The sequence below is a fragment of the Stegostoma tigrinum genome, chromosome 1, assembly GCF_030684315.1.
Source record: "Stegostoma tigrinum isolate sSteTig4 chromosome 1, sSteTig4.hap1, whole genome shotgun sequence".
In the NCBI taxonomy this organism is placed as follows: Eukaryota; Metazoa; Chordata; class Chondrichthyes; order Orectolobiformes; family Stegostomatidae; genus Stegostoma; species Stegostoma tigrinum.
This window is the reverse complement of record NC_081354.1, coordinates 56,266,265-56,285,108: the sequence shown is the minus strand read 5'-3', so window position 1 is coordinate 56,285,108 and position 18,844 is coordinate 56,266,265. Positions and strand designations below refer to the sequence as shown.

General features: G+C 41.3%; 1 protein-coding gene across 4 annotated transcripts in view; it reads left to right on the top strand.

Moving 5' to 3' along the window:
- sorcs2 (sortilin-related VPS10 domain containing receptor 2) overlaps nt 1–18,844 on the top strand; it is a 569,963-nt gene that overhangs the window by 471,870 nt on the left and 79,249 nt on the right. For all 4 annotated transcript variants that reach the window (XM_048531558.2, XM_048531550.2, XM_048531562.2 and 1 more), the window contains 3 exons: nt 5,469–5,571; nt 14,180–14,256; nt 18,446–18,537. In XM_048531558.2, the coding sequence (XP_048387515.1) occupies nt 5,469–5,571; nt 14,180–14,256; nt 18,446–18,537 (272 nt within the window). The remainder of the gene's footprint in view (nt 1–5,468; nt 5,572–14,179; nt 14,257–18,445; nt 18,538–18,844) is intronic.

Sequence of the window (18,844 nt, the reverse complement as noted above, 5' to 3'; positions counted from 1 at the left end):
GATGAAAGGTCTAGGCCCGAAACGTCAGCTTATGTGCTCCTAAGATGCTGCTTGGCCGGCTGTGTTCATCCAGCTCCACACTTTGTTATCTTGGTATCAGTGGATTCCTGTTTGTGAATTGAGTGATGGTGCAGTGGTTCACAAATGTTTTTTGGTTGAAGGACTCCTTTTCACAAAGATTAGCCATCACTGACACCACTTCCCGTCAGTTATAACACTGATTATGAAATTAAATCTATAAAAATAGGAGTTTTGAAGTAGCGTGCAGAGGAACATTGAGTCTTAGAGTCAAAACACATGGAAACAAACCCTTCAGTCCAACTTGTCCATACTGACCAAGTATCCTAAACTAAACTAGTCCCAATTGCCTGCACTTGGCACATATCTGTTACCCCATTCATGTAACTATCCAAATGTCTTTTAAATGAGCTTATTTCATATATGCACCACCCTCTGTGTGAAGAAGTTGCCCCTCAGGTCCCTTTTAAAACTTACCTCTCTCACCTTGAACTTGTACCCCCTACTTTTGGACGTCTCTACCCTTGGAAAAATATCTTGGGTATTCAACTTATCGATGCCCCTCAAGATTATATAAACCTCTGTAAGGTCACCCTTCCAGTCCTGGCAATGTCTGTAAATTTTTTATGTGCCCTGTCTCATTCAACCATAGGCTTCCTATGTTTCATGGAATTAAAGAATCAGCAATAACTCTTTCTGAAATAAATTGTTCCCCAAGGTGAAAGGGACGAGGTGAAACTGTAAAACCTCTGACCATTATATTAAACAAAGGATTGATCAGTATCACTAAATATAGTGACATGTTGTATTGTATTCAGAAATATTAAAATAATGACTGAGATTATTAAGATATTTCAATTCAGTACCATCTAACCATTTGAAGTGGGTATGAACGCAGAGTTTTGGAATATAAAGGAACTTCATCAATAAGGAACTAAGGAATGCAGTCCTAATGGACAATGTTTAGAAACAAACCCTTGATATCATTCCCCAACAATAGAGAGAAGTAGCAGTCATGGTGGGGACAGCAGATGTATGGACCAATGGCTTACCCTTTTGTTTGTACCCTGGACATTTGGGAGTTCTGGGAAGAGAGCAGGAAATTATAACTGATATTTTTTGTGATTTTATTGCAAACCAAGGTTGCAAACTCACACCTTTTCAATTGAATAATGTGACTGCTCTTAGCAGCATCTGCCAATCTCAAAAATTGGCTCATGCCCCCTCTCCACTGTGAAACTCTCAAACTGGAGCACACTGTAATCTGACTCCTGGCTCTAGTAGCCACGCACATTAGCTCCACTTGCTGCTACAGTTCCAGATCTTGTTTTTAATCTAGATTTCTTTCATACTATTCATTGACACTTTTTCAGTCATTCTTTGCTGATTTCTAAATTGTGTCCAGTCTTCCGAATTATCATCAAATTTCCTAGTATTTTTCTTGTTTCCTTTTGATACTACCCTTAACTTTCTTAGTTAGTCATGGATGCTGCGTCCTTTCTTTGTTAATGGAATATATCCTTGTTTGAAATAATTCCTTAAATATCTGTTTCTACTTTTAACCACTCTATGTTATAGTTTGTTTTCCCAGCCTACTTTAGATAACTTTGTCTTCATATCTTTATATTGCTTTTATTTATACTTAAGCCATCACTTGCTACTTATGCCATTTGGCACACATTTGGTAGCTTCACCATACTGACATCCCATTTTCAGGTATGCCTGGTGCTGCTGCTGGCATGCTGTCTTGCACTTTCCATTGATCCAGGCTTGATCAAGTTGACTTGACAGCAGTCTGTCCCATTTAGCACAGTAATAGTGCCACAAGACACAACTGAAGTCATTCTCAATGCGAAAGTGTGAACGTGGGACTCCATGTCCACAAAGATTATGCAGTGGTCACTCTTACTGATATCGTCATAGACAGATTACTCTGCAGCCGGCAGTTTGGTGAATATGGTAAGTAAGGTCAAGTATGTTTTTCCTTTTTGTTGGTTCCCTTGCCACCTGTTGCATACCCCGTCTAGCAGCTGTGCCCCATAGTACCTGACCAGCTCGATCAGTAGTGCTGCTGTCAAGCCATTCTTGGTGGTGGACATTGAAATGCCCCACTTTCTGCACTCTTGCCAACTCTAGTGCTTCCTCCAAGTGTTTGCTCATGGAGGAGTACTGATTCATCAGCTGAGGGAGGACAGTATGTAGTAATCAGCAGGAAGTTTCCATGTCCATGTTTGAGCTGATGCTATAAGTCTTCACAGGGTCCTGAGTCAATGTTGAGGACACCCAGGGCAGCTGCTTCAAACATACCACACTACCACCACATGTGCTTGGTCTGCCCTGCTGGTGAGATTGGACACCCTGAGAGATGGTGATTGTGGTGTTGAGATATAGTCTGTAAGTAATGATTCCATCAGTGTGACAGTGTCAAGCTTTTACTTGACTGGTCTGTGGGACAGCTCTTCCAATTTTGGCACTAGCCCCCAGATGTTTGTGAGCAGGACTTTGCAGGGTCGACAAGGCTGTGTTTACCATTCACGTTACAGGTGTCTACATTGCTGCCAGGTGACCCACCTGGTTTCATTGCATTTTTGACACTTCCTAGTACTGAACCTCTTCCCAGACCATTTCAGAGCGCAGTTAAGACTCATTCACATTGCTGTGGGTTGGAGTCACATAAAGGTCAAAGTTAGGTAAAGATGGCAGTTTCCGTACCTAAAGGAAGGATATTAGGGAACCAGGTGAATTTTTTTCAATAATGAGCAATGGTTTCAAGGTCATCTTTAGGCTTTTAGTTTCAGATTTTTAAAATTGAATTCAGATTCCACCGTCAAACTTCACTCATTATATCCTCTGTTAATGATGAGTTTGCTAATATGGATAATATTCAAAATTTAACCAGTTCTCGGAAACAGAACATTCTACAATCAATGCAGTTTTTTTTTAGCACCCCAGCTGTATCCATATGAATAACATACAAATTTGGTGTTAATAATTTCAATTAAGGATTTTTTCATTAAAATATATGTACATATTTGAACTACATTTGTGGTAACCACAGGAAATGAAAAATTTTACTAGAAGGGCAGTGCATCTTGTTCACATATTTGGCACCATCTAGTAATCACAGAAAATTAAATACAAGGTTTGCATCATCTATAACTGCAGTTGAGGTGCCTGATGGCAAGGAGGGTAATTAATGTCACACCATTGTTTAAGAAAGGTTGTAAGGAGGAACTGGGAACCTATGAGCCTGTGAGTCTGACTTTGGTTGTGGGTAAATTGTTGAAGGTGATTATAAAAGATAGGGTTTATGGACATTTAGAGAGGCAAAAATTGATTAGGGGTTGTCAGCATGGTTTTGTGCGAGGAAACTTGTGTCTCACAAACTTGATTGAGTCTTTTGAGGAAATTACCAAAAAGATTGATGATGGCAGAGCAGTACACGTTGTTTATTTGGATTTTAGTAAAGCCTTTGATAGCGTCCCACATGGTGGACTAGTTAGTAAAGTTGGGGTGAGCTTGCCAATTGGATACATAATTGACTTAATGGTAGAAGACAGAGAATAATGGTGGAGAGTTGTTTTTCGGACTGGAGGCCTGTGATCAGTGGTATTCCATAGGGATTGGTTCTTGGTCCATTTTTGTTTGTAATTTGCATAAATGATTTGGGGGAGAACATAGAAGGCATGATTAGTACGTTTGTGGATGACAGCAAAATTGGTGGCATTGTAAATAGTGAAGAATGTTTTTGAAGATTACAGAAGGATCTTGATCGAATAGCTCAATGGACTGAAAAATGACAGATGGAGTTCATTGTGTATAAATGCAAAAGTATTGCTTTTAGGTACAACAAACAAGGGTAGGGCTCATACAATTAATGGTGGGGTTTTGGGAAATGTTGTAGAACAGAGGGACCTAGGGATGCAGGTGCATAATTCTTTGAAGGCTGTGTCTCAAATGGACAGGATTGTTAAAAAGGTGTTTGGCCCACTTGCCTTTTGTTCAGCCCTTGAGTATAGGAGCTGGGAAGCCCTGTTGAGATTGTACAGGACCTTGGTGAGATCTCTTCTGCAGTACTGTGTCCAGTTCTGGTTGCCCAGTTATAGGAAGGATATTATCAAGCTGGAGATGGTTCAGAAGAGATTTACCGGGATGTTGATGGGTATGGAAGGTTTGAATTATAAAGAAAGGCTGGATAGGCTGGGACTGGAGCGTAGGAGGAGGCACCGTAATAGAAGTTTATAAAATAATGAGAGGTATACATACAGTTTGGGGTAATTGTCTTTCCCCTAGGATGGGGGATTTCAAGACTAGGTTTTAGAATGTTTTTAAGGTGAAAGCAGTGAGATTTAAAAAAGACGTGAGGGGCAATGTTTTTACACAGAGGGTGGTTTGCATGTAGAAGAAACTTCCTGAGGAATGCAATTACAATAATTAAATGACGTTTGGATAGATTCATAAATAGGAAAGATTTGGAGAGATATGGGCCAGGAGCAGGCAGATGCGACTAGTTTAGTTCAACATGGATGATTTGGACTTAAGGGTCTCTTTCTGTGTTGTATGTCTGTGACTTTATGACTTTACTACAAGGAGATGCAACTAGTTCACACATTTGGCACCATACTACGTGTTATACTATGTGACTGAGTGTCAGCAATGAGAAACTTTACATATTGTGTTGCAATTCGCAGAAACAGCACGTCATTTGGTTGTTTTGTAATACAAAATTATCTTGATTTTGTAATTTGATAGTGCATTGTGTGCAGTTTTTATTTGCATTGTGATTGCCTCAGAATAACTTTCTAAAATTAGGGGTGAACCCCTCTCCCTGCACTCTGAATGGGTAATAGCCCATAGCTGGGTCTTTTGTTTGTTAAAGCTGTTTCTTATTTAACTTGCATCACTAAATCTACAACATGATTAGATCACCCACAATCTACTGTGTCTGGTGATACATTACAGATTTATTGCTCTTAACCTCATAAGTACTTTGTAAGAGCAAATTACTACAGATGCTGGAATCTGTACTGAAAACTTGAGATCACAGCAGGTCAGACAGCATCCATGGGGAGAGAGCAAGCTAACATTTCAAGTCTAGATAACAGCTTGCTCTCTCTCCATGGATGTTGACTGACCCTCATAGATACTTTGCTTGGTTTCATTCGAGTCAATCTGTGCTGAAACCCTCCAAGGCCCGTGTATCTTTCCTGAGTTGCATTATCCAAAGTTGAATGCAAGAAAATATGCTGGAAATTGCTAGCCTAAATGAGAAAACCTTATTTGTTAAATCATCCCAAATGGTATTAATTATTTGTTTTTGTAGCATTTGGAAACAATCTTAGAAACTTTAGATATACAGTTAGAGGAATGTGTTTCATACAGAGTAATGAATGAAATGCAAATCATCAATTAATCCTAAAATATGAATTTATCGCTTGTCTTTTCTGTAGCCCGAATGCTCTGTTCATCTGCACCTTCGTTGGGCTGACAACCCTTACGTATCAGGCACTGTTCACACCAAAGATTCAGCACCAGGACTTATAATGGGAGCAGGTAAAACTAATTATTTATTTCGAAAAGCTATGTTTAATGATAGGTCGAATAACTTTGCTTAACACAGAGCTTTTTCTTCTGGATGATTTTTTAGGATGGGTTTAAAAACCTGAAGGAAATGTTGACTCATTCATTTAACATTCAATCAGTAAGTGTCTAATACAGTACCATCAGGACAGTGAAGAGGGCGATTGGTATGCTTCACTTTATTGGTCAGTGCATTGACTATAGGAGTTGGGAGGTTATGTTGTAGCTATACAGGACATTGGTTGGGTCACTTCTGAATAATGCGTCCAATTCTGGTCTCCCTGCTGTAGAAAGGATGTGAAATTTGAAAGGGTTCAGAAAAGATTTACAAGGACCTTGCCACAGTTCAAAGGTTTGAGCGATAGGGAGAGGCTGAATTGGCTGGGGCTATTTTCCCTGGAACATCGGGGGCTGAGGGGTGATCTTATAGCGATTTATAAAATCATGATGGGCATGAATAAGGTGAATAGCCAATGTCTTTTCCCAAGGCTAGCAGAGTCCAAAACTAGAGGGCCTAGGTTTAAGGTCAGAGTGGAAAGATATGAAAGGGACCTAAGGGGCATTATTTTCATACAGACGGTGGTGCACGTATGGAATGAGCTAACAGAGGAATTGGTGGAAGTGATAATAGGAACTGCAGATGCTGGAGAATCCAAGATAACAAAGTGTGAAGCTGGATGAACACAGCAGGCCAAGCAGCATCTCAGGAGCACAAAAGCTGACATTTCGGGCCTAGACCCTTCATCAGAGAGGGGGTTGGGGAGAGGGTTCTGGAATAAATAGGGAGGGGGGGAGGCGGACCGAAGATGGAGAGAAAAGAAGATAGGTGGAGCGGAGAGTATAGGTGGGGAGGTAGGGAGGGGATAGGTCAGTCCAAGGAAGACGGACAGGTCAAGGAGATGGGATGGGGTAGTAGGTAGGAGATGGAGGTGCGGCTTGAGGTGGGAGGAAGGGATAGGCGAGAGGAAGAGCAGGTTAGGGAAGCGGAGACAGGCCGGGCTGGTTTTGGGATGCAGTGGGGGGAGGGGAACGAGCTGGGCTGGTTTAATGATGCAGTGGGGGGAGGGGACGAACTGGGCTGGTTTTGGGATGCAGTGGGGGAAGGGGAGATTTTGAAGCTTGTGAAGTCCACGTTGATACCATTGGGCTGCAGGGTTCCCAAGTGGAATATGAGTTGCTGTTCTTGCAACCTTCGGGTGGCATCATTGTGGCACTGCAGGAGGCCCATGTCGTCTGAGGAATGGGAGGGGGAGTTAAAATGGTTCGCAACTGGGAGGTGCAGTTGTTTACTGCCAACCGAGCAGAGATGTTCTGCAAAGCAGTCCCCAAGCCTCCGCTTGGTTTCCCCAATGTAGAGGAAGCCACACCGGGTACAATGGATACAGTATACCACTAACCAGCTAGAAACTGATGTCCATTTCAAGCCCACCGACTCCCACAGCTACCTAGAATACACCTCCTCCCACCCACCCTCCTGCAAATATTCCATCCCGTATTCCCAATTCCTCCGCCTCAGCCACATCTGCTCCCAGGATGAGGCATTCCACTGCCGCACATCCCAGATGTCCACATTCTTCAAGGACCGCAACTTTCCCACTGCAGTGGTCGAGAACGCCCTTGACCACGTTTCCCGCAACACATCCCTCAAACCCCGCCCCCGCCACAACCGCCCCAAGAGGATCCCCCACGTTCTCACATACCACCCCACCAACCTCCGGATACAATGCATCATCCTCTGACATTTCCGCCATCTACAATCCGACCCCACCACCCAAGCCATTTTTCCATCCCCACCCCTGTCTGCCTTCGGAGAGACCACTCTCTCCGTGACTCCCTTGTCCACTCCACACTGCCGTCCAACCCCACCACACCCGGCACCTTTCCCTGCAACCGCAGGAAGTGCTACACTTGCCCCCACACCTCCTCCCTCACCCCCATCCCAGGCCCCAAGATGACCTTCCATATTAAGCAGATGTTCACCTGCACATCTGCCAATGTGGTATACTGTATCCACTGTACCCGGTGTGGCTCCCTCTACATTGGGGAAACCAAGCGGAGGCTTGGGGACCGCTTTGCAGAACACCTCCGCTCGGTTCGCAATAAACAACTGCACCACCCAGTTGCTAACCATTTTAACTTCCCCTCCCACTCCTCAGACGACATGTCCATCATGCGCCTCCTGCAGTGCCACAATGATGCCACCCGAAGGTTGCAGGAACAGCAACTCATATTCCGCTTGGGAACCCTGCAGCCCAATGGTATCAACGTGGACTTCTCAAGCTTCAAAATCTCCCCTTCCCCCAATGCATCCCAAAACCAGCCCAGTTCTTCCCCTCCCCCCATTGCATCACTAAACCAGCCCAGCTCGTCCCCTCCCCCCACTGCATCCCAAAACCAGCCCAGCCTGTCTCTGCCTCTCTAACCTGTTCTTTCTGTCACCCATCCCTTCCTCCCACCTCAAGCTGCACCTCCATTTCCCACCTACTAACCTCATCCCACCACCTTGACCTGTCCGTCTTCCCTGGACTGACCTCTCCTCTCCCTACCTCCCCACCTATACTCTCCGCTCCACCTATCTTCTTTTCTTTCCATCTTTGGTCCGCCTCCCCCCCTCTCCCTATTTATTCCAGAACCCTCTCTCCATCCTCCTCTCTGATGAAGGGTCTAGGCCCGAAACGTCAGCTTTTGTGCTCCTGAGATGCTGCCTGGCCTGCTGTGTTCATCTAGCTTCACACTTTGTTATCAGAGGAATTGGTGGAAGCTGGTACAATCACAACATTTAAAAGGCATCTGGGGGGGTATATGAATAGGAAGGGTTTAGAGGGGCATGGGCCAAAAGCTGGTAGATGGGTCTAGATTAATTTAGGATACCTGGTCAACATGGATGAGTTGTACTGAAAGATCTGTTTCCATGCTGTACAGCTCTATGGTTCTCTGCGTAATGTTTTTGTAGATGACTGTATGGGAGAGAGTGAGAGAAATGTGGGATAATGTACCAAAGATATGATGGGAACTGCCTAAACTTGGAAGTCTGTGTTTTACCTTCTCTTATTTTTATCTTATCATCTTTTATTGATACTGTCACTGGTTCAAAATTGTATTGCTAAAATGTAGTTGGACTCTGTATTGTGGGAGTCATGTGATCAAGCCTTCTGGAGGTTGAGTGGCGATCAGCTTCAGGGCAAAGAGTTGTATAGTAGATGACCAACTGTCTGTGGCCCATTTCAGGGGTTAAATGGAAAGTCATTCACACGTCTTCTTGTGGGATGGATGTAACTTATGATTATATTGTAGCAAGTTTGTGTTTTTTTTTCTTGGTGATATTTTTCTATTTGGCAGTTTATTACATATTAGTTAGCTTTCCAGACCCATTAGGAGTACAGAGAATGATGATTGTTTGGCTAACATGACTTCTGAGAAGTTTCTGGAAGATTATTGCTTGAAAATGTTTGAGTCTATTTTAAAGGATTTAATAGCAGAACATTTAGAAATCTAATCAGAATTCGCTTGGCTTCATGATGGTGAAACTTTGCCTGACAAATTTATTAGAACTCTTTGAGGAGGTAACACACAGGATAGATAAAGGAAAACTAGTAGATACAATACATTGGATTTCCAAAAGGCATTAAAGTTATGGCATGTTGGTCTACTTAAGAAGTTAAGAGCCTATGGTGGTTGGAACAATGTATTAAAATAAATAGAGAATTGGCTAAACATTAGAAGATTGAGGAATGGAAAAAGGAGGACATTTTCAGAATGGCAACCTGTAACTAGTGGAGTGCCACAGGGATCAGTGCTAGGAATACAAATATTTGCAATATATATTGCTGACTTGGATGAGGAAAGTGAATGTATGTGCTATCATCAAGTTTGCAGATGACACAAAAATATGTGAGAAAGGAAGCAGTGAGGTTGACATACTGAGTCTGCAGGTGGATATAGGCAGATTTATTGAATATGCAAAAACTTAGCACATGGAATAGAATGTAGGAAAATGTGAGGTTATACACTTTAACAAGGAGAATAGAGGGGCTGAATATTATTTAAATGAGAAAATCTGCAGGTAGCTGAAGTAAAGAGAGATTTGAAATGTTAGTCTTTATTTCAAAGCAATGGAATGTAAAATATAGGGAAGTCTTGCTATAACTATTCAAGGCACTTGTCAGACCACACCTGGAATACTGTTGCCAGTTTTGGTTCCCTTATTTAGGGAAAGGTATACTGGTATTGGAAGCAGAACTAGGTTGGTGCTGGGTATGGAGGGAGATTTTTATGAGTAAGATTAAGTAGGTTAAGCTTGTACTCATTGGAGTCTAGGATAATGAGATGACACCTTCTTGAAATCTATAAAATTCTTTGGGGGACTCGTTAGGGTAGATGCAGAAAGGTCATGTCCCCACGTGGGAGACTCTAGGACTAGAGGGCATAATTTCAGAGTGAGGGGTTGACCATTTAAGACAGAACTGAGGAGAAATTTCTACTCTTGAGAGAAAGAAATGCAGATGTGAAATTCTTTAACACAGAGGGCTGGAGAGACTGGTTTGATAAGTATATTGATAGCTGAGATTGACAAATTTTTGATCAGTAAGAAAATCAAGGATTGTGGAGAAAAGGCAAAGAAGTGGATTTAAGGATTATCAATTAGCCATGATCTCATTGAATGGCAGAGCAGACTTGTCTTATTATAAGTTCATTCACATGAATATAATAGCCATCTTTGCCAGACTATATAATGTCTTTTAAAACATTTGCTAGCTACATATATGTATGAAAATTGTTTTTCACCTTGTTCAGGACTCCAGCAATACCATATTTGTCCAGGATTATCATACTGTAGTCATGTGTGTTTCTCTATTTTTAAGAAGTGCTGATAAAATCACGAAATGGACCTTGACAGAGGACCAAAGTGTTGAAGGAAATGTGACATTTTGTCTGGCATCTTCTCATGCCACTGCAGGCTTTCTTCCTTTGCTCAGCTTCACAGTAAGAGGAACATACTGATAGATTTTTGATTGCCAATAGCATTGAGGGTTATGGTGATGGGGTGGGCAAAAAGCATTAAAGCGTTCAATCAGATTAACCTACTCCTGTTCCTGTGTCATTAAGAAAATAGAATCTATCGAATACATGATGATTTGTCAAAAGTAAACTGATGACGATTGTTCCATATGATGTGCAGACTGGGCTGACTGTCACTGAGAATTACTGCTGGATAAGAAGGATGACCCTTTCCTTCTGACACTTGTAATGAGATTGGCCCAATTGTTTCTGTAAAGTGAAATAGAACTGGTACTTTTATTTTGTAATATACATTTATATCTTTTTGTTAAACACACATTGGTACCCTCTTGTGATTATGTTCAGTGACTGACATCCAGTGTGAACAAAAAGAAAAATAAAACTTAAGATTATCCAAGCCAGGCTTCCATCTGGGATCTGACTTTTTCATTGTTGTGATCTCAGTTGGCAATAATAACATTGTATACAAGGTTTTTGTAGAACTGTAAAATGATAGACCTGTTAGCAAATTTCCCATAGAAGGGAAAATGGCAGCATGATTACAAAATTGGCTAAGAGACAGAAAGCAGAGAATGGTGATAAATGATTATTGTTCAGATTTGGGAAACGCGTATTATGGTCTTGTCCACACCTCTTTTGTGATACATGTTAGTGACGTTGACACTATCACTGGATTCAAAACATTAACTCTATTTTCTCTCAACAAATGCTGCCAGGCCTGCTGAATACCTCCAGTTATTTCTGCTTTTGTGTGCTCAGATTTCCAGTACCTGTAGTTCTTTGTTTTATTCTGTTGGAAGATATGAATGTTAGGCATGCATTCTGATTCCTGCTGGGCGTGTGCTGAATGTTTGATACATCAGAGAATTACAGTGTGCTGGGTAGGAGATAACCTTGAAAACCCAAGGGAGGTTTTGACTTCTCCTGGCTCTGCTGCAGATCCTCTGGTTCACTGTCTCTGTATTGGCTTCAATGATTAATTACTAACTTGTCCTTCACAGTGAGTGCCCAGAGGGATGCCTCCTTCCTATGTTCTGGACTGAAGTCTCCACACTGCAACAGAGCTCTGTGAGAGTCTCTACTCCTCAAGTACTGCAGCAGTTCACGAAAATGTCTTACCACCCACCTTCTCAAGAATGACTAGAGCTGGGCAACAAATGGGCCCAACCAGCATTGCCCTCTTACTGTGAAATAATAATAAAAGAAAAAGAACCTCGAAGATCTGACTCTGTGACTAATGCTACACTAGTGATCTGGAGACAGCTTAAACAGCTGCTACGTTCTTAATGTACTTTGTTTTTAAGAAGGGTAGGCTACAGCATGGAAAATGCATGGGAACAGTGGGCACATTTGCCCCAAATGTCCCATAATGCCCTGGGAAATCCATGCACAGGTAAGTCGATCAGAGCAAATTCCCCCTCACCCAGTAAACAGAAAAGAAGGAAGTGGTCAGGAGCTCTTCATCTAATCACGGGCTGGTTCTCTTCTGTGCCATAATTGTAATCTCTACCTCCTTCCAGTTCATGGGATGTGTGTGTCTCTGGCCAGGCCCGTTCTTACTCCCATCCCTAATTACCCTTGAGAAGGTGGTGGTAAGCTGTTCTTTTGAACTGCTGATAGATTCATGAGAGGGAGAGATATTACTGGTAATTGGAGGAGTAGTACACAGCTGGGTAAATAAGTGTTGGCGGTGAGGGAATTGCTGGGAGTGTCTGCCTAGAGCCAGGGTCCAGAAATAGCACGAGAGCCCAGGACCAAGGCTCAGGAGGGGGCAGGGGATTGGTAGAGAGGTCTGAAAGCAGGGACAGGATGGGGAGAGCAGGGCCTGACTTTTTTTTGCTGAGACCAAGAGAGGGTGCCTGGAGATGGTTTTTTTTTTGGCAAGTTGGTTGCTTGCCAGGTGCAGGTTGGTGGGGGTGAAGAAGCCAGGGCTGCAAGGAAGGTAGGCTACAGAGTAGGTGTGGGAGATAAGGTTTCCAGGAGTTTGGGAGGAGTGAAAATGTGGAAATGGGAAGCAGCAGTTCAATGGGGGGTAGACATGGAGGGTGCACAGTGATGGGTGGAAGAGACTGGGACATTGAAAGGGGCCTGGAGGTCGAGAAAATAGCAAGAAGGTATGTTGCAGGCTCATGGAAGTATGCAAGAGGGATGGGGGAGGCAGGGTAGCTGCATTGGAATGGGGGAGAAAGGGAGACTATAAGCCAGGGGAAGGCAGAGATTCAGCATGAGGTGAGAGAGAAGAGATTGAAAAGAAGAGAGAACAGTTTCAAATCAGTTAGTGAAGGAACAATTAGTCAGCTGGGGACATGGAAAATCTTGAAAGTTTTGTAATAATTATGTACTCGAGAATGAATCTTGAGCAGACAGCTTATATATTCAGGAGTTTTGTATGAAGAAAACTGCCGCAAGTGTTATTGTAATGAACACTGTGTCTATTTCATATTTAGACCTGAAATAGACTTTTGAGATGCAGTACAAATGTGAGTAACTGCCTGGTTAAAATATTCTAGCTTAGTGAATACACAATAGAAGCACATTGTCTATGACCTCACCAATTTGTGCTAAGGGTGATGACCTTATGTGTAGACATATGTGTCAAACTTCGGGGAAAAAACAGTTTGTGCCTGTGATTCTGTGCCAAGTTAAGTACTGTGATGCCTAGAAGATCAGTGCTTTGTTTGATGTGTTGTAGGAGAGTTAATAATTATTGAGTATATTGATGAATTCTTCTTATTCTGCTTCTATGGCTGTACTCTATGCATCAACACACATGCAGGAGAAAATGTCTCTATGGACTGCATCACCTAATAAATGTGTGAGGGAGGGTGAAAAAGATAGTTCTGAATACTAAAAACTGAAAATCTCAAGAGGAGCTGTTGAAAAAGAATATTTACTGCCATGTTAGGCTGTCTTTCAGAAGTGCAGGCTGGGGCTCCTTGCTCAGTACATAGTCAGTGAACAACAATACTTGGCTGAATGCTACAATCGTTGGGCTGTCATGGAGCAATGGTAGTGTTCCTACATCTGAGACAGGAGACCTGGGTTCAAGTCCCATCTACTCCAGATATGTGTAATAACATCTCTGAGTGGGTTAATTTGAAATTATCTGTCACGGTCATTGAAATGAGCACGCAGCACACAGTGAATGGCCTGACGACCTTTGCGTCGTGTCAGAACTCCCTAAAATGACAGTGGAGATGGCTTTTCCCTGGATCTCTGACACTCTTTCAGGTTTACCACCACCACAGTTAAAATTAGCCCATACTTTGATTCCATCATTGTTGGTGGATTTAACCACTGGTCAAATAGGTGTCTAATCCAACCAATCTCCATCAGCAGCAGTTCTCAGAATCAAAATACTTTATAATTTCATTACTGAGAAGGTGAGTGAAGTATGAATATTCTTTAACAATGGTTTCATTAAAATACATGGTGGTCATGCTACTGGGTTTGAAAATAATACCTCAGTCCCTTTGTATGTTTGTAGTAAGCAATTAGTTCATATCTGCTCAAAAGTTTGGTGTCTTTGCATCATGTCAAAGAATGACTTCTCATCTCTTAGGAAACTTAGGAGCCCAGCTGGTTGAGTACAAGGAAGATATGTACATAACCTCCGACTGTGGCAATACATGGAGGCAGGCAAGTAAACTGAACCCAACACTTTATGCTGTGGCTTATTTGTTGATACATTGGCTACTTTGTATCAAGTGTTGAGCAACTCTCACTTTGTCTTTTGTGTAGATTCTCGCTCTGTAAAGAGTGCTTCATTTAAATCAAAATGCAACTTCAAAGAAATGTATAAATCTCCATTTTTCATCAAATATAATGTTCTTGGATTTTTATTTATCATTCAGTGTATGTTTATCATAAAATCTTTATCCATGTCTTGAAGTTTTTTTAAAATAACTATCACTTGTATATGTGGCTCAGGAGGCTACCGCCTAGGCATTAGCCACTGCCACCTATGTTAGTATAGTGTCAAAGATGAGGCTAATTAGCATTTGGGAGCATGTAGGGAGCTAATTTGAAGCGTGGGCATTCGTTTAGTCATGCATACCTCTGTATCACATAGCATTTGAACTGAAGTCCTCTCTGTTTTCAATTTGCCAACACATCCAACAACTACTCCACTCAATGCAGGGTAAAAAGAGAGAAACTCTCTGGATAGAGAGAAAGTATATACCACACCTTGAAAATCAACTTGCATATCCTCTCTGTTCTTGTCTTGTTACTTGTCTCTAGTGGTCAGTAGAAATGAGGCTTTGGAGTTATTCTTATTTTAGAAGAAAAATTCCACCTGTTTTAAAATTCCTTTTTGATTGTTTCACAGAAGCAGGTATTTTGCCTCCCATCTTGGAGAGGTTTAAGGGATGGAATTTTTGAAAAAAATTCTGTTTCCAAATGTGGAGATCAGATAAAATGACAGATTTTTGTTGTGTTTAAGTGAGTTGCAAAGAATAAAGACAAAAGAATTTGGAACAGCCTTATGAGAGTAGACAAAATGTAGATTTTATTTAAGAATCTTCAAGTAGCTTTCGAGATAAGTTAAATCACTATTCTTTTCTTGTTTATGATTTTTTACAATTCTGAATCAAAGGTCAAAACTTAAAATGTTAACTGTTTTTCCCTCTGTAGATGCTGCCAGACCCACTGAGCATATCCTGCTTTTATTTCAGATTTATTATTCACCATTCATAAAATAGCTGCTATTAACAGAAGATGGAAAATATTAATCTAATTTGTATTTTACATTCACAACGTCAATTATAAATAACAATAGTTAGATCCTTTCTAAGCTACTTTCTTGAAGTTCTCTCTTATACATCTTGGAAATGGTTTAGGGTTGTATTATAAATAATATTCAATTATAAATATAGTTCCATTGCAGTCAGAAAATAAACTAATATACATTTCTCTGTCTCTTATGGACACCTCATTATGTTCCGTCAGCCTTAAAGTTTGCTTTTCCTTTCAATTCATAATTAGGTCTTAATTTGTAAAGGTTTGGCTATGTCGCATCAGGGTAACTAATGACCTATGTCATAGATTAGTTGCATGATTGCAATTCCCTAAGCAGTGAGCTCATCGCCTCTGGCAGGCCATCTGTTCCAAACAAAGTATTTCATCATAGAAAGGGAAAAGCGAGGGGAATTTGAAGGATGAATCAAACTGGATCACTTTCAGGAACTTTGTGGTTGGTGGTTGAAAAATTACGTTAACAAAGGAAGTCATGTGTTTGGTAATATAGTTGGAGAAGGAAACATGATACAAGTGGGCCAAGTAGAAGTCAATCATAATCAAACAATTCCATTTCACCCTAGGTGCTAGGTGGGCTGACAAATCTGTTCAAAAGATAGAATTTATTTTGTTTTGGTCCATATCAATCCAGCAATTCATTTTTTTCACATTGATTAATCCCAATTTTATTGACAACAGCTTTTTCTCAGGTAGGAATTTAGATTATGTGAAAAAAAATAAAATACTATAGATGCTAGATACCTGAAATAAGAAAGGAAGATAGTCCACAACAGGATATTCTGAAAGGGATATTCTGTAAGCTGCCAGAGGTGTGGTCCATATCAGCACTAACGCCACAGACTGGAAGAGAGATGAGGGTCCTGCAAAGGGAGTTTCGGGATTTAAGCAAAAAGTTGAAAACTTGTAATTACACCCTGTGCCACGTGCTACTGAGGCCAGAAATAGGAAAATAAACAATTGAATGTGTGGCTAAAAGCCTTATGTAGGAGTGAAGGTTTCTGATATCTGGATAATTGGGATCTCTTCCAGGGCAGGAGGGACCTGGATAAGAAGGACAGGCTGCACCATAGGAGTGACACCAGCATTTTGCAGGGTAGTTTGCTGGCACCACTTGGGAGCATTTAAACTAAAGTGGCTGGGAATCAGAGGAATAGGTCAGCAGATGGAATGATTGTGGAGAAGATCAATGTTAAGTCATTGAAGAGGAAGAACAGGCAGTACCAGGTTATGAACACAGCAAGGCTGGCAATCTGAAGCATTTTAATGCAAGGATTATAACAGGTAAGGCAGATGAGCTTACAGCGTTGATTAGTGCATGGAACTATGATGTTGTAGCCATTACAAAACTAGCTTGAGAGAAGAGCAGAAATGGTAGCTCAAAGTCCAGGGTTTAGATGTTCCAGGTGAGATAGACAGGAATGTAGAAAAGATGGGAAAGTTCCTCTAGTGATTAAGGAGAATATCACATCCGCCAAAGCCATATGGATAGAACTCAGGAATAAGAGAGGTGCAATCACTATAATGGCCTTATATCATAGCCCTCCCAATAGCCAGTGCAAATTAGAGGAACAGATATGTAAACAGATCATAGAAAGATGTAAAAGCAATAGGGTTTATATAGTGTGTGATTTAACTTTCCTCATATTGTGCCAGGGGCTGACATGGGGCAGAATTTGTTAGGTGCATCAATGAGAATTTCTTGAACAATATGTAGATAGTCAAATTAAGGAAGGGGCCTTACTAGACCTTGTGTTGGAGAATGAGCCAGCCTGGTGATCAAAACTTTATTGGAGGAGCATGGACTTTACTAAAGCATTTGACCAGATCCCTCATGATTGAGTGGTCCAGAAGATTAAGCCACACTGTGATCCACAGTGAGTTGGTAAGTTGGGTACAAAATTGGCTTGGATCATTAGAAGGCAGAGTGTACTTTTGGAAGGGTGGTTTTTCTGATTTGAGGTCTGTGACTAGTGGTGTTCAGCAAGGATGAGTGCTGGAGCCGGTCTTGTTTGCAATACGTATACAAATGATTTACATGAAAATGTAAATAGTCTGATTAGTAAATTTGCAAATGACACAAAAATTGGTGGAGTCATAGATAGTGAGGAAAGTTGTCAAAGGATACAGCAAGCTAAAGCTCAGTTGGAAGGTTGAGCAGAGAAAAGGCAGATGGAGTTTAATCCAGACAAGTTTGGGATGATGCATTTTGAGAGGGAAAATGAGAAAAGAAAGTGTACATAAATGACAGGACCCTTAGGAGCATTGATCTACTGAGGAATCTTGAGTACAAGCCCATAGTGCCCTGAAAGTGGCAACACAGATGGATAAGGTGGTAAAGATGGCATTTGGCCTGCTCGCTTTCATCAGGCCATTGAGTATAAAAGTTAGTAAGTCATGTTGTAGCTGTATAAAACTTTAGTTAGGCCACATTTGGAGCATTGTGTGCAGTTTGTGTCACCTCACTATAGGAAGGATGTGAAGACTTTGGAGAAAGCCCCAAAAATGGTTACCGGGATATTGCTTTAATTGGAGTGTTTGAGCTTTACAGAGAGGTTCAACAAACTTAGATTGTTTTTGCTAAAGTGCCGGAAGCTGAGGGTGACCCGACAGAAGTGTATAAAGTTATGAGAAGCATAGATAGAGTGAACAGTCAAAGTCTTTTTCCCAGGGTAGAACTGTCAAATACACAGGTGGTAGGTGCCTGGAACGCACTGCCTTGGGAGATATTAGAAGCAAATACAATAGCAACATCTAAAAGGCATTTAGACAGACACACAAACAGGCAAAAAATAGAGGGATATGCACCATGTGCAGGTAGATGACATTAGTTTAGAAAGCTGTCATGGTAGGTGCAGGTATAGTGAACCAAAGGGCCTGTTCCTGTGCTGTACCATCCTATGTCCTAAAACTGTTGAAGAAGAGTCGTGGGACTTGAAACATTAACTCTGTTTCACTCTCCTCAGATACTGCCAGACCTGCTGAGTTTTGCCAGTATTACCTGTTTTTATTTTGATTTATGTGAGACTCAATAAGCATCCCAATGTTCTGATGGTTGTGTTGTTTCCTTCAGGTGTTTGAGGAAGAACATCATATTCTTTATCTTGACCATGGTGGTGTTATTGTAGCTATCAAGGATACCTCGATCCCTCTGAAGATATTAAAGTAAGAAGTTGTAAATTTGAGTCCAGTCACAATTTAATATCAATGGCTTAATAATTGATTTCTTCATTTTTTTTCATTTACAAATTAGTTTTGGACTTGTATCTGATTTGAGAGGTGGCCTGACTTAAACAGACTAAAAACACATTCAGCAGATGTTTAAGCCATTCTAGTTAACATGATCTGTGTCAAAAAGGCTAGGAAAGAGGTCAGCAACTGCAGGTCAGTTAGCCTCATATCAACACTGAGTGTTCGTTGCTTTCTAGCAAGTATGTTGAAAATAGCACACATTATATTTAATGTAATGGGC